At 33.1% G+C, this 27707-nt stretch overlaps 1 protein-coding gene across 4 annotated transcripts in view; it reads right to left on the bottom strand.

Moving 5' to 3' along the window:
- Window positions 1-27707, bottom strand: part of LOC127552975 (phospholipid scramblase 4-like) — a 68108-nt gene that overhangs the window by 37436 nt on the left and 2965 nt on the right. For 2 of the 4 annotated variants that reach the window (XM_051983324.1, XM_051983322.1), the window contains exons 2-3: window positions 3083-3110; window positions 1780-1875 (exon numbers count right to left, since the gene is read on the bottom strand). In XM_051983324.1, coding sequence (XP_051839284.1) covers window positions 1780-1875; window positions 3083-3089 — 103 coding nt within the window. In that variant the 5' untranslated portion in view covers window positions 3090-3110. Of the gene's footprint in view, window positions 1-1779; window positions 1876-3082; window positions 3111-18378; window positions 19932-25662; window positions 26362-27707 lie in introns of those variants that run through there. The other 2 variants (XM_051983325.1, XM_051983323.1) reach the window with 2 other exon arrangements.

The following is a 27707-nucleotide window of genomic DNA, read 5'->3' as shown; positions in this document are numbered from 1 at the left end:
TAAGAAACTCTGTCTCTGAGAAATTGGTCACATAGCTAGATTTCCTGCTCCAAATTTAGAGTCCTTTTTATTACACCAAAGAAAAACAGAACCATGAGTTAGACCATGGACTCTACTGTAGACATGTATGGGGAAAGTGTAGGTGGGAGTGGGTACAGTTAGCAGAGGATGTGCGATAAACAATATACATGAAAAAAATATCATGCTCAGTCCAGAGCAATTCATTAACCATGGCCAACAACACAATTACAATGACAATACTATTGTGAGAAAATGTATTTCCCTGAAATTATGACCAAAATTCCAAAACTGAGCGAAGGGAAGAGAAAAGTTCTTCTGAATGAGTGAAACTTTCTCTCAAAGCTCAAGGAGAAAATGCTATCCACAATCTATTGGGTATAGAAATCTTTCTTATCCTAATGGGAGAGTAAGAAGAGAAAGGGATATGAGAGGAGGGTAATTAAGGGACAGACAGATTGGGAGAGGAGGTAATCAGAAGCTAGATACTTTTGAGGAAAGATAGAGTAAAAGAAAAGAGAGAATAGAATAAACAGGAAAGAATTGAATGGAGAGAAATACAGTTAGCAAGAGCAAATGTAAAAAAAAAAATTGAAACAAATTTCTCTGATAAAGGCCTCATTTCTCAAAAATATAGAGAACTGAGTCAAATTTATTAAAATTAAAGCCATCCCCCAAATGATTAATGATTAAAATATGTAGTTTTCAGATTAAATCATTAAGCTATTTAAATTTATTTGTTTATTAAAATTAGAGCCATTTCCCAATTGATAGATAATCAAAAGATATAGTTTTCAGATATAATGATAGCTATCTATAGTCATATGAAAAAATACTCTAATATTGATTATACAACTGCAAATTAAAACAATTCCAGAATACCATCACATACCTATTAGATTGGCTAATAGAACAGAAAAGAAAAATAACAAATGTTGGAAGGGATTTGGGGAAAATGAGATATTAATGCACTGTTAGTAAAGTGATCTGATTCCAACATTTTCTAGAGCAATTTGGAAGCCCACAGGGCTATAAAATTACATACATCTTTTGACCTACCAATATTACAACTAGGTCTGTATCTTAATAGATTAAAAAAAAAAAAAACAAGAAGGAAAAGGATTTATATGTACAAAAAATATTTATAACAACTCTTTTTTGAGGGAAAATATTGGAAACTGAAAGGATGTCCATCTAATGGGGAATAGCTGAGTCAGTAGTGGTATGTGATTATCATGGAATACTATTGTGCTATAAGAAATGATGAGCAGGATAATTTCAGAAAAACTTGGAATGATTTCCATGAGCTGATGCAAAATGAAATTTAATGTGTGCAAAGTAAATAGCAATATTGTAATATGAGCAGCTGTGAATGTTATAACTATTCTCAGCAACACAATGATCCAAGATAACTGAAGGAATTATGATGAAAACTGCTATCCATACTCAGAGAAAGAACTGATGGTATCTGAAAACAGATTGAAGAATACTTTTTCTTAACTTTATTTTTCTTGAGGGTTTTTTTTTTTTTTTGGTCTATGTTTCCTTTTACAACATGACTATTATGGAAATATGTTGCATGACTACACATGTATACTTTATTATATCAAATTGCTTGCATTCTCAGTGAGAGGAGGTGGGAAGAAGGAAGAGAAAGAATCCAGAACTTAAAGTTTTAAAAATGAATGTTAAAATTGTTTTTATATGTAATTGGGGAAAATATATATTTTTTTAAATTACCCTTCTGAAGATTGAACAAACCTGGTTGATAATGAGAAGAGTAGGAAGGAGGATCTTCAGGTCTTGGATTAGGTGGTTTTTCTGTATCATCTATAGGTGCAGTGGGAGCTGTGGGGGCTAAGAAAAGAAGCCACAGTTGGAAAATTTATTGTTATTTGGAAACTTCTTATATGTAAAATTCTAGAAATAAAATTTATATAAAGCATATTACTAAATTTTAACTCAAATAAATGTGTCATGGGATAGAATTTCACATAAACTACTCACTTCATATATACATACACACACACACACACACACATACATATATTTATTTATTTATTTTAAATTCTGTTAAGAGCAAAAAAGGTAGAGTATTGAGCAATTCTATGAATTTAATCAACATGACAAAAATTACATCTTGTTTATACTGCAAATGCATTTATGATTTATTACAATCAGCTAAGAATTACTGCCCTGGATACAAATTAATTTCTGACAAGTGCCAATCATTTTGTTATACTGTATATGAATATAAAAGAAATATAGAACACTCTGAAATAATAAGATGGGGCAATTGGCATAAGATAGGGTGTCAAAATTTAAAGTGCCACATTTAGTCTCCTTCAGCAACAGAAATAATGGAGATTGAGGCCTGATTAGAAAGAATAATTTATTAATACAAGAAAATACTGGAAGGAAAACTTCCTTTCCAAGGTTTTCTTCCAATTTCCTCAACTAAATTACTCCAGTTATCAAAATTGCTAATCTAGATCTCTGAAAACACTTATCACATTGAGGCAAATACTTTAATAGTAATTTTTTCATTCAATGACCCAGATTAGGATCTCTCCGTATTTTAATAGACACCCAGCAAGAGGTGCTGGTACTGACAGGGAAAAAAGTCATCATGTGGGCCAACCATCTAGATAGGAAAGTTTTAAGACTGTGTTGATCCAATCTAATCCAACAAAGCAAGGATTTTTTAAAATCTCTACCATGTGCAAACATCTGGGATACCCCCAGAAGAATGACTAGAAGCCAAACAATCATAAAAATGAAATGTGAATACAGAACAACGCCAATTTTACAGTAGAAATACAAAAATCTTCTAAATTGTATGTGTGTATCTGTGAATATGGTTTTGTATATATGCATATAATGCATATACATATATCTATTCAGTTTAAGTTTTCATGTTTTATTTTTACATTATAAACATTTCCAGATCACACATAATCCACGAGACCTCTTTTGTAAGCAAATAAAACAATTAAACAAAATTAAGAATAGCATGATTCAAATCTGAAAGTGTAAGCATGCATTTGAGCATATATTGACTCACCTTGCATTTCTAGAAGTTATAAACAATTCTGAAAAAAACAAAACAAAACATTTTTATTTAATGCCCTGAGAAACACTTCTTAAAAGTCCATATAATAAATTGCTCATAATTTTTGATTTTCTGTTGCAAAAAGAAGTCCCAGAATGACCAATTAAAATCCCATCCATCAAAACTATGCTTTTATGAATATTGGATTTTATGAATGAATAATCCCATGAATGTGATCCTAGAGTAACTTGAGCTAGATCAAAACCACTGTATTTTTTCAAGTAGGCAGCCAAGTAGAAATATTATCTTTGAATATCATGAAGACTATTTCTACAGTGGCTATCATCCTTCTGGAGTACAAAGGTCTAAATCAATCATGAGGTGATCCAACTCAATTCTAAATTAGCTTTAGTGAGGGAACCCCCAAGTATATCAAAAAAACATTCTGGTCTCATGGGTCACTACTGATCATTAGAATTAAGATAGTAATATACATATTCATGTGTGTGCATGTGATGCTTGTGTATGTATATATAATATACAAAATGTATGTGCTCTTATATTATAAATTAATATATAAGAATATGTCAGAATTATATTAGTCCTACACATTAGACTATATAATATGGACTAATATTCATATTATCATGATATTAGCCCATATATTAGAATTGCCTTAGTTTATATATATATATATGTGTATATACGTATACACATATATATATATAAAAGAATTATATTAATCTTCAAATGAATAATATATCTCTTTTAACTTTGGCAAAACTATTCACCTTTATTTATCTAATTGCTTTCCCCACAAGTGTAAGTTCATTGCTATTAAGAATTCCAGGTGAAGAAATATTTTTCAATAATGCAGACCAATAGTTTCTCTTTTACTACAATTTATAGTAACATAGAATTGCTTGGAGAAGTGAGAGTTAAAGATTCAAAATTATACAATCATAAAGTTAGTATATGTCATAAACTGGCATTGAACCCAAGCTTTCCTAATTCCCTAGCTGCTCCTCTATCCACTATACCAAGTTAACTCTCACCTGTCATCTTGACCAGTCTGATCCAGTGTAAATTAATCCAATCCAATTTTATATTAAATTACTACTACTATAGGAACATAGGGCAAAGATCTCAAGATATTATATACATATGTATGTACTTATATATAAATACATACATACACATATATTTATATATACATCTGTATGTGAATGTCAAGTGAGAAAAAGAAACAGAGAGAAGAGAGAAACAGAGAGAGAGAGAGAGAGAGAGAGAGAGAAGGAAGGGAGAGAGAGAAGGAAGGAGGGAAGAAAGGAAGGAGGGAGGGAAGGAAAGAGAGACAGAGCGACAGAGAGAGAGAGGGAGGGAGGGAAGAAAGGAAGGAGGGAGGGAAGGAAAGAGAGACAGAGAGACAGAGAGATAGAGAGAGAGAGAATGCATACGTAGACATAAATAGCATTACAGTGACAAGTGGGAAAACTGAAAAGCAGTAGAATGAGAAAACCTGGCTCAAATTCTACCTCAGATACTAAATATGTATTACTTTAAGCAAATAAAAACATCTGTGGGCCTCAGTTTCCTCCCCTGTAAGATAAGAGTCTTGAACTACCTAATCTCTGAAGTTCCTGCAAAGTCTAATCCAAGATCTTATGACTTATATGAAAGATATACTTTGTGAAACATAGATGACAATTCAGTTATTCAATGATTTTCAATAAAATCTAAGGCAATGACATAAGAATATTCTAGAATATTTCAGATATTATAGGCACAAACCCATAAACTAACTAAAAATCTAACCAATTAATAATAGATCACAACTAATGATTAATATAATGTTCTAAATATTTATAAGTTACTTTCCTCATAATGACCTTGGGTTGGAGAATTTAAGAACACAAGTCAACTATTCCTTCCAAGACTCAGCTTCCTCATCTGCAAAAATGGGGTGTCCATAATTTGTAATATGATATGATATATCTATGATGATACAAAACTGGGATTCTAAGAGAGAGACCTTCCTTTGGATTTCAAATTCAGTATCCATTTCACTATACTGTCTTTTGCCAGATACTATGCAACAACTAAACCCCTCATCAATCACATTTTCCATAATTCTTTAATAACAATCAAAACTTATTTTGATATACAGCCATTTTAAGATTTATAATTTTCCCCCTGACAATGAACCTCCATTTTACAGATGAAGAAATTGATTGTGCTGAAAAGACGTAAGTAATTTATCCAGGATTAAAAAAAAAAACACTATTAAATGAAGCAGTAGAATTTAGGATCAGGTTTCAAGCTTCTAATGTGGACACTTTTTTTTTTTTTTAATATAATATCATACTGATTTTCCAACTAAAAAGGCAAAGCTTTCTTATATAGGAAGCATATTCCTCTACTCCCAACCCCCTCTACACCCTCACCACAAACCTCTGAATTGATCAGTGTAAGGGCATGATACAGAGTTCAACATTTCAATGAGAATATCTGTAGCTTGAGTGTGGGGTGTGAAGGTTTTTTACTGGGTTAACATATAACTGAATGGCGAGCCTAGCACAATGGTTTTCACATGATGGTTTATGACAATGATCCAAGAAATTCATGATAAAAATTATTTAATGACCACCTAAAATAATTGACAATTGTTTAATTGTGTTACAAATACATTTTTCCCTGTGACAATAAATGTGCATGCTTGATGCAGTTAGCTTCTGAAGCATTTCAGGACTTTTACAATAATGCACACAATGTATAATGATGACATCACACTTGGACTGATTCTGACTAAGCTCAACATATTCTTGCAGCTTTTCAATCTATCAATTGGCTTGTTCTCAAACTCCCATAAGTTCATTTCAGTATAAGTAAATTCAGAGAGGACAGTTTTGAAGAGCATTCATATCTTCTTATTCATCTTCTTTATACCAAGATAACTTAATCCCTTTTGTCACATGGAAATCATACCTTCATCATTAATTGTATAATCATGTGATCAAGATAATTAAGAACTTTTGTAGTGCTGATGAAGGGCTGTTTGAAAACCATGCTTGCTGGGCATAAGACTTCTGCATCATATTTAAAATATCATGGATGACCACAAATACTCTGCAGGAACAAAATTTACATTGTCTCTCCTTTAATTAATAGGTTACTTTACAAATTATATTTACTTTCCTTTTGTTAACATTCTTCTATCTTGTTGATTTTCAAATGAATTGATTAGCAACTTTGATCAGTTATTCAATTAAGAGTTTCTATGAGAATACATCTGGGGTGCCAGGTTTCCAAAGGAAGAAAGTGTATCTAAGAGATTATTTTTTCTTACAAAGGTCTGTCGGTCTGCCTATCTACTTATCTGTCTGTCTCTTACAAGTGAAGCAAAATGTGCAATTAAATGTTAATAATATTAATCACTTATTATAATGCATGTCACTAGTAGAAGAGTAAATATTTTTGGTGATAATTTTATTGGATATCCAATTGGATCCAATTTTATATTGGATAATTTTTCAAAAACCCACACATATAATAAATTTCTTTTTCTAAGTAAGAGAGCTTGTAAAATTTTCCAACAATACCCCCCCATGCATTTGTGTTAGCAAGCATTTTTACTTGATTCTTGCTTTAAATAAAAATACAGAAATAAAATTGATGTGGAACCAGATTTACAATTGTGTTTGCTATTAAGTAGAATATTAAAAAAACTTTGTTAAAATTAAAAGTACAACATTAAAATTAAGTTTAAATATGATTACATGATGTTAAACATTTTCTGGGAATGTAATTTCATTTAAAATGGTATTTATATCCAATAAAATTTGAAAAATAAAGAAGTTTAATGAAGTTTTATGGCTAATAAGCACATGAGATCCTGCTGGATTATTTCTTTTCTTACAAAATGTCATACACATATGACATATTCATAATTTTATATTTAGATGCTAAATATAAGAGAAGGTTGATGGGAATCCATGACTATTAAGACTGACATAAATCTTTATACATTATTTTTCAAATTAATCAATCAAGCACTTATCATTGTATGGTAGCAGGATCTAGTCCAGTTTAGCCCAATGGCTTTCTATATATTCATTTATCTCCTCATTAGTTGGGGGATGGAAAAAAGAAAAAACAAAAAACAAAAAGGCCTTAAGTCATTTCACATCTCTTGACCTCAGTTTCCTTATCTGTAAAATGAGGGACTTGGATTCAATGACTTCAAGTGCCCCTTCCATTTCTAAATTTATGAGCTGGGAAGAGGAACACCCATTCATTTCTCCAACTACCATCACTTTTCTTTCTTTGTCTCTTCATTATTGATTCAGCATTTTCACATTTCCCGATTTCTGAAGACTTCTGTATCTTCTCCTCTAAAAATGATCATATCAAAGTTGAACAAACCCATATGACTCTATTACATTCATTACTGGGATGATCCTTCCTTTTCAAACTGCATGTGTGTCAGGCATGAAGGGAAAAGATAATCGTCTCAATGCCATGTTTCTCTTTGGGAAATGATTGGGAAATCCCAAACTATTCTTTAAAACATCAAGAAAAGATTAAGTTGAATTCAACCAGACACATAATACTAAAATTCCTCTGGGTTATGTAACATTTTGATTAGTCACATCCTGTAAAACAGTAGAAGAGGATAAGAAACTAGGGAAGTAAAAAGGAAAGCAGGAAGGTCCCTTAGGGACAAAGGTGCTTAATTAGCAATTTTATGTAATGCTTTAATTGTTCATTAGTCATCACCAGTTGATGCAAGGAAAATTTATCCTGAATTCTTCTTGGCAATAAAAGAGAATCATTAATAATTAATCATTATAATAAACAATTAATCAACTACTTAGTTATAATCAATATTGGTAGCTTGTTTTTTTAGAATCACTAGATACAAGATTGACTTTGAGGTCAGAAAGTCCTGTTTCTGAAAATAAATTGGCTATACACCCATGGAGTAATCACAATACCTCTAGGAACTCTCTAAGACTATTAAGACTCTTAAGCACTATATATTTTGTTGAATTGGTAAAGAGTATTTACTCATCAAGAGGATGAAATCACAAGTCAGAGGGCAGGGGAAATGCACACTAGCCAATTCACTGGAAAGACAGGATCATTTTACTGGTGACTTTTAGCACAGTTTTAGCTACTACTGAACAACTAAAACCTGGAGTGATTTTGGTTTCCCAACCTAAGGATTTTATTTCCGCAACCCAGAACAAAATTTCTAAGCTTAAATAAGATGTCAACATCAAATCCTCTTAAGGATTGATGGACCTTAAATTAAGAATTGTCATTATAAATCTATAATCCCACACTCAGTGCTTACTTTTGTTTATAAAAGGTGTGAAGGTCCTTCTCAATGATATATTATATAATATGATAGAGGGGAAAGAGCACCAGCTCAAGCCAGAACAGATTCTGATCATGATGCACAGTAGCTGTGTAGAGACTGGCCCAACTAGAATTATAGAGAGATAGATAAAATATATATCCATACATATTTATATATGTATGTGTGTGTGTGTCTGTGTGTGTCTGTGTATATATATATATATATATATATATATATATATATGTGTGTGTGTGTGTGTGTGTGTGTATACATATATATATAAACAAATACAGGGATATATATATATATATATATATATATATATATATATATATATAATGAAGAATGCCTATTGTGCATAGTGTGACACACAGTTGAAAGGGCAGCCCACTGAGTTAATTAATCCATTAGTATATCTAGTTCAAGCAAGCACAAAACTTGGATGAAAACATAAACTCCTTAAGTGTAAGGGTTGTTTCATTCATTTCATTTGTATCCCCAGAACCTATCACAGAACTTGGAATACAGCAGGCATTTGATGAATGTTTGTTGACTGATTAACTGATGAGAAACTAAAGCCTAGAATCAAATATTAGACTAGATATAGATTTTAGATAATTTCACATTTCCGACCATCTTGTATGACTCCCTAACACAAAAGATATATTTCAACAGCAATAATCTGGTAGTATGTGATATCTGTGAAGCAAAATAAAGCAAAAAGGGAACATGCTGAAAAACTGTAGAGGGCTAGTGTTGATCCCCAAATAAATTTCATCACCATTATTTTCTAGATGATGTGATATGCCTGAGGATATGGTAACTTCAATCTCAGAAGAATCAAAATTTCAGATGATCCCGAAGACAATGGAAAGGACATAACAGATGAAGTAGGATTCAATGCATTGTCAAAAATGACTTGAGAAGTCATAAAGGACATGTATTGAGTTAATTAATTAATGCAAAATAATAGTAAAAGGAAGAATAACATCTGACATTTATATAGCACTTCCAGGCACAAAGGAGGTAGAGAGGTCATCTAAACCAAGCAATATCTTCATTTTGCATCTGGGTAAATTGAGATCCAGAGAGTTTAAGGGATTTATTCAGATTCCACAGAAAATCAGTGTTTGAAGCAGAATTTGAAATTAAATCTCAAGTCAACAAACATTAAAATATTTACTACGTAAAAGTCCCTGGAGTAGGTGCTTGACATATGAATTCTAATTTTCAGGAAGTCCTCTTCTGATTTTGTGTCTTGGGCATCCCTAGCTTCTTAATAGTTCTCCCCACCCCACCTGCCCTTCTTCTCCTTAATGAGCTGCTTTAGGCTAAATTGTGTTGCTGGTGTAACTGAGGAATCTGGAGGTGAAATCCACCATCCCAGATTTTGTGGAAGGTCCTGTTTTATTCTACTGCCAGTGGTATAAAGGGGAGGGAAGCTGTGTTCTTCAACAATGCTGCCCTAATCAGAAGCTCTATCTCTTTGTCTAAGAACCTGGCCCGTGGAATCCACATTTGCCTGTAGGTTAAATTCGTGATTTTTCTCTTTTGATTTCCCAATCACTACTTAGTTCTGTGTCTTTCCTAGACCATTACTGCAGTAATTGTGCCCCTGGAGGGGCATTTCTTCCTCCCATTCTTCTGTCATGGCTGATCCTTCCAAAGACCTTATTTTACAGAGAAGGAAACTGAAGCCCAAAGTGATTAAAAGTGATGTTCTCATAACTCTCTAATAATTACATAAACTTTTTGCATATGTCATCTCTTTTAAAAAAAACTTTACAGAAATCCTGTGATGCAGGTGCTAATTTCATACCCATTTTATAGATTAGAAAACTAATATCAAGATCAGCTGTTCAAGGTCAATACAACTAGCAATTATCTGAAATTTGAAATTAGATTTTCCTGACTCTAAATAGAGCACTCTATCAAACTAAACTATCTCATAAATAAGTGACTTGATCAAGGTCATACAAGTTCTAAGTAACTAGGCCTTTTCTAAGTAGAGTTTCTAAGTTTCTAAGTAAGAGTTTCTAAGTAACTCAGCTCTTTTAACTCAACCAATGCACCATGATTGTGGATTCCCACTTACTATATCTTCAAGTTAAGTGTGAATTATCACTTAATGGAATGGAAACTTCTTAAGGGCAGGGACAGTTTTTCTCTTTGTCCTTTCATTTCTTAGAGCTTAGAAAAATGTCTAAAAGTTTTTGTCCAATTGAATTGATGTTATGGAAAATAATTTGGAACAGTTAAGAACTGAAGTACATGGTCTCTGAGTTTCCTTTTAACTCTGAGATCCTTTGTCCCTGGGTTTCCTGTTATGTGAAAAGATTTCATATATGAACGAATTTCTTGTTTTTCAATTACTCTGAAATAATGAAATGCAAATTAAGCATTCTAGGCAAAAATATTATTGAGGATAAAAATCCAACACCTTTTTGAAAATGAAAAAGAAAATAATCAAAAAGTCTTTCAAACTTTTATTACTTTATTTTTTATTATTTTATTTTATTATTTTATTACTGACATTTTAATTTTAAAGATCAAATATTTAAAATAATATTATTGGAATTGAAACTAGTATAACACTAAAGAGAGGAATATGTATGAATTAAGGATTTCAAATACTTCTATGAATATGCTTTATCTTCAAAGTATTATGTGAAAATCTACATTTTAAAGGTAGAAACAGTAAGTAGACAAGCCAGAAAAAAATTAATCTATATTTCAATTCAAAAAAGCATATAGTAGGCATCTACTTGTTTTTTGTGAGATGGAGTCCTTTGAAAGTCTGCTGAAATTTATGTATCTTTATCAGAATAAGGCTCTTTAAAACATTAAATAAAATACATAGAATTATAATGGAAGCTAATTATACTGAAATGTAGGTTATCAAAATATTTTTTCAAAATTCAAGAACTACAACTTAAAAACTTGTAAAGAACAGAATTTTCCAGAACCCGAAATGTACCCCACGGGGGAGTGATGATATGAAAGATTCTAAAGGGAGGGGCATCATGGGGCATGAAGCAGTGGCCAAAATCATTGGATATTTTTTAGTCCAATTCCCCATAAGTTCACTCCCTTTTCCCAGAAAAAAAAAAAAAAGTTCATATTAGAGTCAACAAAAAATGAGATCAACATGGAACATTCACTCCCACTGATCTCAGAGGAGAACTTGGTTACTAAGTAGAAGGATGGGCCCAAGAAAAAAGAAAAAAAGATCTTCCTTTAGAAGCAGGGGTGGGTATTTATCATCAGACACAACTTGCAGCAGTTGGAATGAGAATTGATCTCATTTCTTATAGACAAGGGAGCCAAGGAAGATTCAGGATGCTTGGGTCCTATTACTTCTTAAATCTATCTAGTCTTCTCCCTTCTTACTAAAATACTATGTCTCCCATACTTCTGTGCATTATATGTATTTCTCACTCCAGAGTGGAAAGGAGTTAATGAAGGACATTCACTGGACAATATCTAAATATGCCCAAATGAAAGTTTAAAGATTTAGGGGACCACATGGTATCTCTTAACCTCTGGGAAGTAGCATAGAATATAATACAAAGAGTGTTGGACTTAAGAGTTAAAAGACCTTATTTCATATGCTGGCTCTGGCACTAAATACTGTGTGACAAATTAACTTTTTTTGTGCTTCTATCTTCAAATATAAAATGAAGGGATTTGGTGATTTTGAAAGCCTTCTCCATTTCTAACTCTATGATTATATTAAAGTGAATGTGGTACGATTATTACAACATTTTATGTTTTACATAAAGAACATATACAGACATATATATGTATATATCTGTTATATATGTGTATATAATATATATGAATTGTTTTAAAAAGCATAACAGTACTAATATAATACAAATTTTATTTGAATGAATATAAGCTAAGAAAATTATCCACATGATGTTTTCCAAAATGGGGATCATTTATTTATTTTATAAATAAACTATCACAGTATGTTGAAATCATTTCTGCACTATGTATAAGATTCTATGTCAGGCATTATTAAGAATATAAAAATAACATTGTCCCTAATCTCAACCAATTTATAAATGAGTAAATGGCAAGTCACTGAGCAAAAACAAGAGATTATAGAAATAATAATAATAATTTTGTGATCTTTTTTCAGTACTATTAATATTGAGATTATTTTTGACTTAGTGCAAAAAATTCCATTATGACACAACAGAGATAATATAAGGCAAAATTAATTTCTTGGAATGAGATGGGTTATTAGTAATACTTATTTTTAGCTTATTTTTTAAAAATTTGAAGCTGTCTATCCATATATTTCTTTAAACAGAATTACCTATTTGCATGCCATTTCAAGACTTAAAAGTGCCCTTTACATAGTAGATCTTTAATAAACACTCTGGATGAATAGATGAACAACAAAACATTTATTAAACACTATGTGCAAAGCATTGTGCAAGATGGATGAATAACCTTCTCAGCAGCAGATATTACAGTCAATATGCATTTATAAATTAGAATTCAAAGGAGAAAATAAAAGTCATACTTGGCCCAATGACCCTGAATCTGATCTATTTTCATTACAAATACAACCATTCAATTGCATCATTCATAATAATATGAAAGATGATCTAATTAGAAAGTATTAGATTAAAAAAAAAAACCCAAAACTAATTCTTAAATGCCCTTAGTACATTTTGGATCCATTAATCTTTTTCTTGGGGATTCTGGATTTTTTCAATTAATTTAGTTAAGTTATAGCTGAACGGAAATTAAAAAAAAATAAACATTATCAAAACAACTACCTCCATAGGCAAAGAGAAACTACTGCTATGAAAACTGCCAGTTTTAACTAATTTACTTTAAAGGTAATAAGGAGAAAATAGTTTTTACATAAATGAGAGTTTTTGCAATAGTCATATTAATCAAACTTGAAAAATCATAATGACCCAAACAAATGACTCCCTATATGCCTCCCCTATCACCCACCATTTCCCATGAATTTTTCTCATTAAGAAGATGGCAGTATTAAGAGCAGATTCACACTCTTTAGTTCTTTCTAAACAAATATCCAAATTACTTCATATTTTCCAGATATCTTATTAGATGAGTGACTATGGATGGTCAGAGATAATTAAGAGTTAAACATGATTTTTATACAGTCATAGATCTAATTTCTTCATATATAATAATTTCTTATAAAGCAGAAGAGATCCTTTCAGATTTGAGTGCATCATTTTGCAGTTTTGTAAAAGATGTAAGACATCAAATAACTCATTTTCATATGAAGATATCAGGAAAGTAGCTGAATTAAAAAAAGAAAATGAACTTGTTTCAGAAACTTTTTCTTATCAACACATTTACAATAAAGATTATGAGTCTTAAAACAGGGAGGCTCTGAACCCCAGAGCTATTTTGTGATTACTGGATAAAAAAAGTCATTGCCTAGTCATAGTCTAGCATGAGGAGATAAAAATTTAGGAAATTTCCTATCCACCATTTAACAAAGTTATGATGAGGTCTCTCACCTGTACCAGGAAGTAAATTGGGGGTAAAATGTTATATTCTTGGAATTGTAACTCCACATTGACTTGTGGAAGTATGCCCAATAGTTGTAATTATTATTTTAAGTTGTAATTAGAATGATTATGTATAGATAGGTAAATATGTACATACGTATCTTCTTTATACTTTTCATATTTATATATATATTTATAAATATACAGATATATGTAGATATATCTACCTATACATATAAAGAGAGAGAGAGAGCTCTCTAGAAGATAAATAAGAGAACAAAGTGATGGGAGTATTACTAATTTCTGAGGGAATTAGAAAAGGACTTATTTTCTCTCTTCAAACATAATTCCCCTTTGGCAAATTGATGAAATTTTTGTTCCACTTGGTCCTAGAGGACAGATATGAGAGCAACAGGTTGAAATTTCAGGAAGACAGATTTCATCTATATAAAGAATTTCCTAAAAAAAAAAAATGCTAATTCAGTGAAATATGTATACATACATATATTCACATACATACATACATATATGGTTGAAATGATTTTTATTTCACTTTCCCACTCAAAATTATTTTAAATGAATGGTTAACTTCTGTTTCATCTGTGATGATAGAAGCAAATGATATGGTCAACTTTTGGTTTATCTGTATTAATAGAGGTGGATAAAATGGCCAACTTCTGGTTTATCTATGTTGATAGTGGCAGATAATATGGTCAGTTTTTGGTTTATCTATGATAATAGAGTTAGATAATCCAGGCCTTGACTATACACTTAAAATGATTTCAAATAGAAATATAAATGAAAGTCTTATCTTCTTTCATGTATAAGGATATGTGAAAAGAAGATTTGTAAATTTTTCATGTTTCCTTTATTTTTGAATTTTTAGATGTTTGGCAAGTAGTTCATTTGAAATCTATTTTTACAATGGAATATTTTTCATGTCTTTATGCATTTCATTGAAATGTTTTGTCTTTTTTGAGGACATTATATTGGTACCATCTTTAATCTCCTGAATTAAACTAAATTAAACTAGCATAGAATTTATTTATGTAGATGTCTTTGGGTGTATCAGTTTATTTATAGAATCACAAGTGTGCAAAGTAGAGCTGAAGTCTTATGTTTCATCCCTTGGCTTCCAGTCAGAGTTCTCCAGTTTAAATCTTTTTGGAAAGATTATTATTTACCCTAAAGAGGAACATTTTGGTTCAAAATAAAGCTACCTTGGGTGTGGCAAAACAGAAAAGAGGATTCTTTTGAGCAAAAGATTTTAACTCCCTCAAAGGAAATGGCCATTTAATAGTGGTTATACAAATAACAACTGCAGGTGTCAGATGGACACCATGGGCTTGTGGAACATAACCAGACCATATTCTCTTCGTGCTTAGAGGAGAAAAAGTTGCATTCATGACCCCACTTGTAAAAATACTGTAAAGTAGAAGCGGCTTCAAGCCCCTAGCATCTTACCACCGGGTAGTTAGTATTTTTTTTTCTATTTTTGGTTGTCTATCATCTTGCTCAAATATTTGGCTATATCTCCCCTTCTTCACTCTATAAGATTTCCATAAAATCTCCCAACCCTTCAGTGGTTTTGAAATCCTCAGAAGAAGAAAACGTAATTCATACTAAAGTATGAATGACTGAAATTACCTACTGTGGTAAATTTCTTAAAACTTTCATTTTAAAGGAAAGCACTAACACAGAGAAATGAATGGCAGTTTTTCCCAAAACATTTGTGAAGGAAGAGGAACACCATATGTAAAATGTATGAATTTATTTCCTTTTCAGAAAAATATAAAATCACAATATGGGCAGGTTGGCTAGAATTTTACATTAGTGAGGATGAAACTACATTTAAGTCTCAATGTAGATTATTTTTCTTCCCCATAGAAAAATGCTCTGACCCATGAACAAACATCATATCAGATAGGCATTATGTTGGTTAGACTTATTCTTTTTTTTTTTTTATTAATTTGACCATCCAACTCATGGATATAGGATTCACCAAAATATAAGCAGTAAGATAAACCTCATATAATTTGTTCATAAGTAAAGTTAGGGCTTCCCATTAGGTCTTTTATTATTCTCCAGGGACAAATCACCCAACTCTCAAATTAATTGCTTTTTCTTGGAACCTGAACATACTTTTTTTTATTTCTTCCTACTTATTTCTTTAACATTTTTTTTAAAAATTGACTTTCAAATTATTTCATTTCATTCATGAATTCCCCACTAATTGAGAATAGAGAGGGAGAGAAACAGAGACAGAGACAGAGAGACAGAAACAAAGAGAGAAAGTTAGGGAGCGAGTGAAAGAGAGGGGAGGGGAAATGAATTACTTTACTGTGGAGGGCACATACCAAATCAGATCCACTTGTAACTATGAACACAAGAAAATAAGCTGAAGATAAATGGTTTGTAAAACAATCTACTAAGGAAAAAATGGAAACTTTTCTTTTTCTAAAGATAACCTAAAGAAACTCACCATGAAGGACTTGTAGCTTGATTTTATTTTGGAAGCAAGAGATAGCATCATAACTGGACAAAAGAACAATTTAAAGTATCTAAAGGAAATTTTTTCCTTTATATCCTTCCATTGATACCAATGAAAGTCAAGACACCTGAGGATTGGTTCTAGCTCTGCTACTGCTGTACAAGTCATCTTCATAAGTTTAAATTTCTCCATGTATCATAGCAAGGAATTTTTAGAAATATTTAGATCAACCCAATACCATAAAGAGGCTTTCCTTTAAGACTACAAAGTGGCCTAAAGATTGAATTTTCAGTTTTTTAAGGATTTGTAGCAAAGTCTTTTCTGATTTCAGATGGGCACCTTTGCAGGTTTCAGGAGTATTCCTGAGCAGTCAACAGACATTAGGAATTTGTCCCTGAGTGTGGGATACTTTAGTGCTGTCTCCTTCCCTTCCACTCCCAATTCCCACTGTTCAGATTTTGTTGTATTACTTCAGTCACGTTTGATTATTCATGATCTGCTTTTGGGAGTTTTCTTGGCAGAGATACTGGAATGGTTTGCTATATCCTAACCTAAATCATTTTATAGATGATGAACTGACGTAAACAGAGCAAAATGACTTGCTCAGGATCATACAACTAATAAGTGTCTGACATCATATTTGAACTCAGGCTCTCCTGATTCTAAGACCAGCACTCTATTCACTACACCACCTAGCGATCCATAGTTCCCAGATAGTTAGCAAAGAAAAGGGAGGTAAAAAGGATAGTGTAAGACCAAAGGTGAGCCCATGTCTCTTTTAAATGTCCAGCCACAATGCTGATCTTTTTACATGTAAATAAACCAATTAAATATGGCAGTCAATAAGCATTTTTGAGCCCCTATGAAGTGCCACATTGTTCTCAGCATTGAATTACCAAGATCATAACTGTGAATAAGGGAGACATATTGGAGATGTTGTAAAGGTAGAATTGACAAGGCTTGGCACAAGACTGGAGATAGAGAAGGAGTAAAAGAGAGAGTCTGTTAAGGAAGGTACTGAAAGAATGATGGTGCACTCAATAGTAATGCGAAAGTCTGAACGAATAGTTTGAGGGAAAAGATAATGAGTTATGTTACTGAGATAATGAGTTTGAGATACTTACAGGGCATCCAGTTAAAGGTATCTAAAAAGCAATTGAAGCTATGAGACTGAAGGTCAGAAGACCACAAAATTATCTACATAATCTGTATAGAGAAGATAATTAAACTCGTGAGTGTTGATGAGATCACCAAGTAAAAGGATATTGAGGGAAAAAGAAAAGAGGGTCCACGAAAGAGTCTTGGGAGTCATAACCACAAGTAGTGGCCCTGACCTAGAAGATGATTCAGAAAAAAAAAAAATAGAGAGTGATCAAATGTCAAATTGTGTCAAAATGTGAAAGATCAGGAAAAATGAATACTCAGAAAGGGTCATTAGATTTGCCAAGTAAGAGACCTTTGGAAACAATTGTTATCAGTTGATTAGGTTATTACAGATTGCAGAGGGTTTAGAATCTAGCGAGAAAAGAGGAAATGAAAAGAGGAAATGAAGACAATAACTTTAGATGCCTTTCTCTGTGAATTTAGACAAAGAAGAAAAATATAGGACCTTCTTACAAAGTGCAGATGAGCTACACAAGATCTGACTAGTGCAAAATCTGAAAAAATAAAATCCTTTGTCCCACATAATTTTATCAAATAGCTTGGTAGATTTATTGATCAGAGGTCCTTAGATGAATCTCTGATATAAAATAAGGAAATTGGACTAAGTGATCTAAATTTCAATGAGCCTCAAGTTCCCTAAATATATTAGATTTTCTCACTCAGGTAATAGAAAAGAAACTTTTAATGCAAAATTGTATAATTGTATTTCATATTTATACAGCTAATATCAAACCTATTAGAAGCAGAGTATTTACTTTTTTAACTTAAAAATACTATTTACCTGTTTTTGACATTTTTCTTTTTTTAATTTTGAATTCCGGATTCTCTCCTTCCCTCCCATTCCCTCCTCCAAATATGAAGACAAGCAACATATTAATTATGAATATGAGGTCATGCAAAACATTTCCATATTAGCCATATTTCAAAACAAAAAGCAAAGAGTGAGAAAACCATATTTCGATTTGCACTCAGAGTTCATAAGTACTCTCTCTGGAGATGGACAAACAATAATTTTTTTAAAAAAATCATTAATAAGGCCTGCCAAACTAACTTTATTTACTCTTTATTTACTTTCTTGATAGGGTTATTAAATTGAGAGATCAGAGGAATGACATACATATAACTGACTCAGACGTAGCAAAGCCTTTGAAAAAATTTTCATGCCATTCTTGTGATAGAGATGGAAAAATGTTCACTTCCCTGATTCAAAGAGTAGTCATTAATGGTTTAATATCAGTTTTCAAGAAGGTCTTCAAGTTGGTTACCAAAACCAAGGATTATAGAGTTTGGATACTGTTAACTCTAATCCCAAATCCTTTATAATCACAGAGACTTTGGAGGACTTTTTAGTAGATAGAGAATCCTTGGGCTCAACCAGTGATGTTTAACCTAAGGTCATTGAACTTTTTTTATAATTATATTTCAAAATAATTGGTTTCCTTGTATGATGTTAAACATGTCAGAGACTCTATCAGACTAGTCCATTAATAGACATTCTAAGGAGAATTCGAGTGGTTCAGGAAAATTTAATTTGTTTTGGAGGGTTTGAGTGACATAAAGAAAGAGTCATTCTCTCAGATTTGAAGGAAGATGAGGTTTGAATCAGAAAGGAAGAGAGAAAAAAATGAATATGTGGCAAGGAATAAAATGAGATGAATAGCCATTGTTATGAATTCCAGCTTTTCTTTCTTTTGCTTTCACAGAGTGCAGAGTGCTTCTATATATAAATCTCATTATATTTAACATCATGTTTAATAGTTTGCTTGTATGTATTTAGTATATAATACTGTTAAAAAGTTACATGGCTATTAATTTTTTATTTTTATTTATAGTTTAAGCTTAAGAGAGAGAGAGAGAGAGAGAGAAAAAAACTAGCCCAGGGAAGAATTTCTTTGTTTATTCTAGGGGATATCAGAGAAAGGGTCTTGTTTTTTTTTCTTCCCTTTTTAGATACCATTAAATAATAACTTTATATTTGGATAGAGAAAATTTATGAGACAAGGCAGCAGCAGACAGAGAGGGAGTAAGTGGTTTTTGTCTGAGTGCACTAATAGCTCAACATGACACAACCATATCTCATGTTTATTAAATTTGTAAATGACAAATTTAATAGGGATTGCTATATAACACAAAAGATGAGAATTTAAATTCAAAAACATCTTGTCAGGCTAGAATGATGGACTAAATCAAGAAGACAAAACTTGACAGAGATAAATGTCAAAGTCAGTGGCTAGATTAAAAAAAAATAAAAATAAAAACCACCTTCTCAAATTCTGAATAAGAGAGACAAACCAAAACCAGAAACAATTTTCATGAAAAGGATCTGGTTATTTTAGTGGACTCAACATAATTCAACAGTGTAAAATGGTAAGAAAAAAAAAAAAGCTTATGCTTCCTTATTCCTTAATTAAAAAAAAAAATAGTGTTCAGGAGGAGGTACATAATGATTCTTAAGTGCTGATATAGCACTAAAGTGGTAAATATATTTAGGAGAAAGTTTACATCAATTCCACACTATGTTGTCCTGGTCAGAGCAGCTAAATTTTGGGGTCCACATTTCAGGAAAGACATAGATAAGCTACAATCTATCTAGGAAATAATAACTAGCAGCATGAAGTGACTAAAGAACATTCTAAACAAAGACAAGTTGGAGGAATGCAGAATGTTTAGTATGGAGAAAAAATCCATATGGCGATAGAAGGTTAGGGAAGAGCAAGTAATTGCTGGAGGTTTTTTTGTATTAGAAGGCCTTTTAACTGGAAACAGATTAGACTTGTTCTATTATGTCTTAGTGGAAAGTAGGAGCAATGGGTGAAAGCTATAAAATGGTAGATTTAGAGCTGATGTAAATAAAATCTTGAAATATTTAGCACTATCTAAAAGTTCAATGGGTGATAGGTAGTGGGGTCCCCTCACTGGAAGTCTTCAAACACAGGTTTGATATTTCCTTATTAGGGATGGTTTCACTGAGATTCTGATTTAGGTATAGATTGGAAAATATGACTTTTGAGGGTCCCTTCCAGTTCCTGAAGGTTTATGGGTAGGAGTGGGAAGTGAAGACAGCTAATAAAGTCAGTTATGAACATGCTGAGCATGAAGTACAAGTGAGCTACATAAGTATAAATGTCCTGAAGGGAGATGGACACCCAAATCAAAAACTCAAAAAAAGACATCAGGGCTGAGATAATGATTGGGAAGTCAACTGCATAAAACTGATATCTGAAATGCAGGAGATCCCATAAGGAGAGAGTAGAGAAAAAAAGAAGAAGAAGAAGAAAAGAGCTCCAAAAGCAGATCTTGGGCTACATCTACAGTATAAAGATTTGAAGAATATTAAGATCCAGTAAAGGACATTAAAGAGAAATGGTTAGAGAAATGGGAAAAATCACATGGATTTGGGTATCTTTGGGGAAGGGGAAGGGAGGAAGGAGAAAGACAGACAGAGACAGAGACATACAGAGACAGAGACAGAAAGACATTAGAAACAAAGGCAGAGAGAGAGAGAGAGAGAGAGAGAGAGAGAGAGAGACAGAGAGAGAGAGACTGAGAGACAGAGACAAGACCAAACATGAGTGCTAGAGTAAGCTTCCACAAAATAAGAAATGGAATGGGAACAATGTTTCAAGTAGAGATTAGCTTTAGTGATTCATTTTGCAATTTATTTGCAATCACGATAACACCTTTCTGACACAAAGAGCAAATAACAACCTGTGAATGGGAGGAGCTGCCCCACCCAGCTGACCAGTTCCAGTTGGACAATGCAGTTCCCTGACCTGTTCTACCTTTCCTTTTCTTCCCTTCCTTCACTCTTTCCTCTCTGTCTGTCCACATGGGATATCATATCCTTATTTGCAGGAGCTCAGAGGAATATAAATTTTGGTCTCTGAAACCTCAAAAAATATCTTGGAATTTATGAAATAAATTTCTTTCTTAAGGATCACTCTTTAAACCCAAATTACACTGGCTCTCATTCATTGCCATCAAGAGATCCCAGTCTAAGCCTCACTTAGTCATTGTTTGGGCCCTGAAGGCTCATAATGATTTTTTTTTTTAATTAAGTAAAAGAGGCCATGTTTTTCCTTATTTCTAACCTAGCCTTAATCAGCAAATGGGGTTGCTTCAGTCAAACTGAGACCTGGGAAAGAAGTTAACTTAAAAAGGCGAAGGTCTCATCGTATAGAGCAATAACAAGATTATGAAATGATCAGCTCTGATGGGCATGGCTATTTTCAACAGTGAGGTGATTCAGATCAATTCCAATATAATTGGGTTGGAGAAAGTCATCTGCACCCAGAGAAGGCTGTAGGGACCAAGTGTGGATCACAACATAGCATTTTCATCATTTCTGTTGTTGTTTGCTTTTTGTTTTTTCTCATTTTTCCTCTTTTTGATCTGATTTTTGCAACATCATAAATGAGGAAATGTGTATAAAAGAATTCCACATTTCTACAATATAGTGGATCACTTACTGTCTAGGGGAGGGGGTGGAGGAAGAGAGAGAGAAAAATTTGGAAAACAGGATTTTGCAAGGGTGAATACTGAAAACTATCCTGCATATATCTTGAAAATAAAAAGCTATTTTTTTTTAAAGGAGGAAAAAAGCCAGTCTCTCACTGCATCCAGGGCTGCCTCTAGTTGTTGATCTGTATCTTGCTCCTGGACCCAGATGGCTCTGGAGGAGAAAGTGAGGCAGGTGACTATGCACAAACCTCCCTCACTTAAATCCAATTCACTTCCAAGTCATGGCAGCACGTTCTTGGTGTCTTTAACAACAAAGGACAAACAACAGCTTTAGTGAGAAACAGAAATATTCTGTGACCAGAAGGGAAAAGGAAATAGAAAGTAATGATGCTGAGACGTTTTAGGGATTGGATAAGGAGGACTATTACTTTTTCCTTCCACCTGGCCTAATTAGAATTCAGGCAGTAATAACCACTAAGGGGATGGGGGGAAGGGTGAATAAATAAACAAATCCATAAAGCTTCATAAAGAACCAAGAATTTAAATCCTGGATTATGACCAGGAATTCTGTTATTCTAGAAATGTCATACATGGATGTGAATCTGGAACAAAATCAAAAGTTGGATGCTCAGTCCAAAAGGAAGAAAATAACTACCATTTGCCAAGAGCTAAGCAGAATACAAGAATCCAATAACTAAGTATCTATTCATCCATTATATCTTTTGTACAATGCTTACAAATAAAGAACATTCAAGCAGATAAAAAATTGTTGCCAGTGATGACAGCCAATTAATGGATGCTTAGGAGATGGGACAAAAAAAAACCCTAGTCACTGTTAAGCCAACCTTAATATTCACTACTTTTTCTCTGAAGAACCAAGGATAGAATTTAGAGACTCAATGCTAAAATACTAATATATCTCCTTATGAGGTCACTCTTAAACTTAAAAAGTGGGGTCAATCGGCATTTATAGATATGTTAAATAGACTTGCTAAAGTCAGATGTTACAGAGGTACAGAGTCAGGAAGATTATTATAATCCCCAAGTGTCTCCTTGACACAACCAAGAAAATACAATACATTAAGATGCCTAAGTTTTTGGGAATGGGAAGAAAATATTTCTCATCTTTTTGTGCTTTTTTAATTAATAAAAGATCATGATTTAATCTTTAGCTAACCTCTAGATAGAAGGGTAAAGTAATTATATGAAATACAAAGTTTAGTAGAGGTAAGAAGTAACAGCAAAAAGGGAAAGATAAAAATGAGGAACAGTGATGGGTTTTCAATTGAGAGCAGAGAGTGGGGCAATAACCTAAAAGAAACTGAGCTCATTTCAACTTGACTCAATTTCTTCATTGTATTAAGATGAAGAAGGTTGAAATAGATTACCTCTAAGGCTATTTCCACTTCTAGGTTTATGTCTCAAGAGACAGCGGATTTTTCCACCATGGAAATCTCTGAAAAAAAGGCTGCAAAGATCAATTTTAGAGATATCTTGGTCAGAGACTCATGAGAGGTTATGAGTTGGGCTAAGTCATGGCTGAGATTCATTCCACTTCTAAGATTCTGTGCTCTTCTTGACAAAACTCATATTTTCCAAAAGTAAATTTGGGGTTGAATGAATCATTAAAAAGCACACCTTTCACATTTCACCAAACTCACTTTGAGAACCAGTGATATATATATTGCTGTTTTGGAGGCGATTCACAGATACTTTTAACATATTCATCTTATAAATCTAATATATGACTCTGGCTGGGCATTGAGCTGGATAAGGGGCAAAAAGGCATACATCAGTATGATATGTTGGCTTCTGGACATCTAAATAGTGTAGTGGATAGAGTGCTGCCATGGAATTAAGAAGACCAGAGTTAACATCTGTCCTCTGGCACTTTTTAGGTGTTGTGATCTTAGTCAAAGTCACTTAACCCTGTTTACCCAACACCTCTAATTCCAGAGCAAATATTCTGTCTCCTTTATTATGCCAAAGAACAGAGAGCATACAGAAGTCACCCATCATTGCTCTTCAGTCACTTCAGTCACATACAACTCATAATGACTCCATTTGGGGTTTTTTTTTGGCAAAGATTACTATGTGTTTTCCATTTTCTTCTTCAATTACTTTTACAGATGAGGAAACTGAGGCAGGCAGAGTTAAGTGACTAGCCCAGGGTCACAATGCTAGGAAGTATCAGAGGCCAGATTTAACACAGAAAGATGAACTTCCTGATCCCAGGTCCAATGATTCTCTCCACTGCTGCCCTTCCTCAACTATGAAATGAAGGATTAGTCCAGATGAACTCTAGGATCCAGAGACATAATGCTCAATTTGGCACAACTTTGCATATAGAATTAATGAAATTACATACAGAGTTACTTTTCCCCATATGTTAAATATGGATGAATTAGGCTGAGCTAAATGATCTTTCTTCCTTGTTTTTTCTTGTGATCAATGACATGAAACTACAGGATGTCTATTCAGTTAGGGACTTAATTTGAGGCAGAAACAGACAAATGTAAAAAAAAAAAAAAAGGGACTGAACCATTGTCTCTGGCCTCATTTCTTTCATTGCCTAATAAAAAGGATTCACCAACCCTTTTATAACAAGGAGAATAACATGGAAATATGTAAGGAATTCTTTCCAGGAAAAACACAATGAAGGAAAAATTCTGGCTTAAGAGATTTTAAATTATCTTTTTGGAAGCAAAGATTTTAGGCCCTTTGTCATAAAGCCTTTGGAGTTTGGTAAAACCTACAGACTCCTCAAAATGATATTTTTAAATGCATAAAGTGCACAGAAGCAAAAGGAAACCAATTATTTTGAAATACAGTTATCAAATTTGAACAAAATGCAGATGCCAGATTAAGAACCTCTGGTTTAAACTCTCAGAAGTATTTACTGTCATCCCCTTGCACAAACACAAATAAAAGACTATTAAGTTAAAAAGTACAAAAGGGAGTTAAAGTCATCTCACAGACAACCTTTAATTAAGCATTGATTAGAATGTACAGTTAAAACACTTATGACCATTTTCCTTTTAATGAGAAAAAAATGCTTTTTTTGCATCACAAATGAGAAAAGAAGAATGCTGTTTGTGCAATATTAGGGTTACTAAAAGTCAGGGACAATAGCTGGAAGATTTCCAAACTGTAGCAAATGTGAGTGTGTGGTTAGTTCTCTCAACTAAGAACTGAAAGGAATAGGATGGGTGTGGCCATTTAATATACTTTGCCAATGAGAATTAGCTATCATATTGAAAAAAACAAATAAAACAAAACCACATTCTCCTGAAACCCAGCTCAAAAATTGTAAAAATAAAACAATGAGGAAGGAGTAAATGAGGATCTGTGGATGGACATTTTTGAGTTTAATGTTTATTTTAAAAATTGATATTTTTGTAGTTTTTTCTGTTCATATACAAAATGTCTCATTATATAATAAACAGCATGCTGATAAAGGCTAGCAAAAAAAAAAAAATCAATCATCATTTCCAGTGCCAAGATTGCAAAGTAAGTAAGGGACCCTGTGAAATTTTTTGAAATTCCCTTTCAAACTACTACAAAATTTACTTAGAATGGAATTAGAAGCAGGGAAGCAACTTACCAGCATGGCAGGAAAGGTCAGTCTCATTGTCCAAGAGGGGAGCTGGGTCCAAGAGCAGCAGAAGCAGCAGCAACAGCTCAAGCAGCAGCCAACCTTACAGCAGGGGGCCTGCAGCAAAGCTTCAAGTCTGGGGTAATCTCCATTCCTGAAAGCAGCTTGTTATTGTTGTCTGTCCTTCCTTCTCAGAGAAGACCATGACATCAGAGATGAGAAGCCATTCCATGCAAGTGATTAGATTTAAGCAATGGAGAACTGTGCAAAGTCATCAGCCTCACTTTCTCCTCCAGAGCCATCTGTGTTCTAGGCCCAGATATAAATCAGGAAGACTAGAAATGGCCTGGACACAATGCGAGATCTTGACTCTTTTAAGGGAAGGTCTTTAAGAGGTCTCATTTTGACTAAAGCAATAACAATTAGTGATTAAAGCTAGGTAAGAAATGAAGCAAAGAATGGCCAGTTTACTTGGAGGGGAAGTTGTTTGTGTGTATATGTATTTACGTATCTAGATAGATCTGGGAGAGAAAGACCCTCAGTGTATCTGGCCAAAGAGAAACAACTGCTATTTACATTCACTCTGGGCCAATGAGGGTCCAAACAATGACCAAAGGAAACTTGGCCTGGGATCTATTGTTGGCCAACCAACGAGAAATGGGTTGATGTGGGCTTGAGGCATGATCCTAGCCATGCAAACCAGCAGTCCCCTAGACAAGGAAGCAATATGTACAATGCAACAAGATCTACAATCTCAGCACAAGACACCGAGGCTTTGATCCCCTCCCCGACCAGTAGTGAAACTTTGTCTTGGGGCTGGCCAATAGCAAGATGCCTGGGGCCTATCAAAAGAGAGACTGTGTTTCTATAGCACATCACCAGCAGGGCCCTATCCCTGGGTCAAAGCAATAAGAAAATCCCTCCTCCAGATACCAGAAAGAATCAGCTATAATAACAATGCAGCAGAAAGGCACTACTACTTCTGCAGTTCTACAGCTAAACCCCATACCTAGAAGCCAACAGAGAGACTCCACCCCCCAGAAACCAATGGGATAGGATAACCAAATTTCCAGTGGAAAAAAGCAGCTAAGCTCTGAAGCCCAGCAAAACTTAGCAGCAAGCCCCTGAGCTCCAGCATCAAAAGCTTCACATAAAAACATGTTACAAAAAAAAAAGGTAGAAAAAGGAGGGGAAAAAATAAAGCTTGGCTATAGAAAGTTGTTATGGTGACAGAGAGAGCAAGGCAAAAACCTCAAGAATTCCTAAAAGAACTTAAAAACAATTTTAAAAAGCAATTTAGATCAGTAGAAGAAAAATTGGGAAAAGAAATGAGGGTAATGCAAGAGAATTGTGAAAAAAATGAGTCAATAGTATAGGAAAGATAATCAAAAATTTAATGAGGAAAATAACACTAAACATTGACTTGGCCAAATGGAAAAGGAAGTACAAAAGCTCACTGAAGGGGAAAAAAAATCCTTAACATTTAAAACTGAGCAAGTGGAATCTAATGATTCTATAAAATACCAAGATATGTTAAACAAAATCAAATAAAAAAAGTTTTAAAAAGTGTAAATTTTCTCACTGGAAGAACAACTGACCTAGAAAATAAACCCAGGTGAGATAAGAATCTTGAATTACTTGAAAGCCATGATTAAAAAAAAAAAAAATCCTGAACATCTTTCAAGAAATTTTCAAAGAAAACTGCTCCATTATATTAAAACTACAGCATTAACATAAATAGATCTAATTAAAAGAGATAAAAAAGAAAACTACATCTTGTTGAAAAGGTACCAAAAGCAAAGAAGTCATATCAATACTAAACTTTATGCACCAAATGGTATGGCATCTAAATTTTTGAAAGAGAAGTTGAACGAATTACAAGAGGAAATAGATAATACAACTAGACTATTGGGAGACCTGAACTTTCCCTTCTTAGAACAAGAAAAATCTAACTTCCCACCCCCGCAAAAGTTAAAGAAGTGATTACAATTCTGAAAATGTTAGGTATAATAGATCATAGGAGAAAATTGAATGGGAATAGAAAGTACATGGCC

This window comes from Antechinus flavipes, chromosome 3 (genome assembly GCF_016432865.1).
Source record: "Antechinus flavipes isolate AdamAnt ecotype Samford, QLD, Australia chromosome 3, AdamAnt_v2, whole genome shotgun sequence".
Classification (NCBI taxonomy): Eukaryota; Metazoa; Chordata; class Mammalia; order Dasyuromorphia; family Dasyuridae; genus Antechinus; species Antechinus flavipes.
Note: the sequence above shows the minus strand (reverse complement) of the source record. Positions and strands in the feature narration are given on the sequence as shown.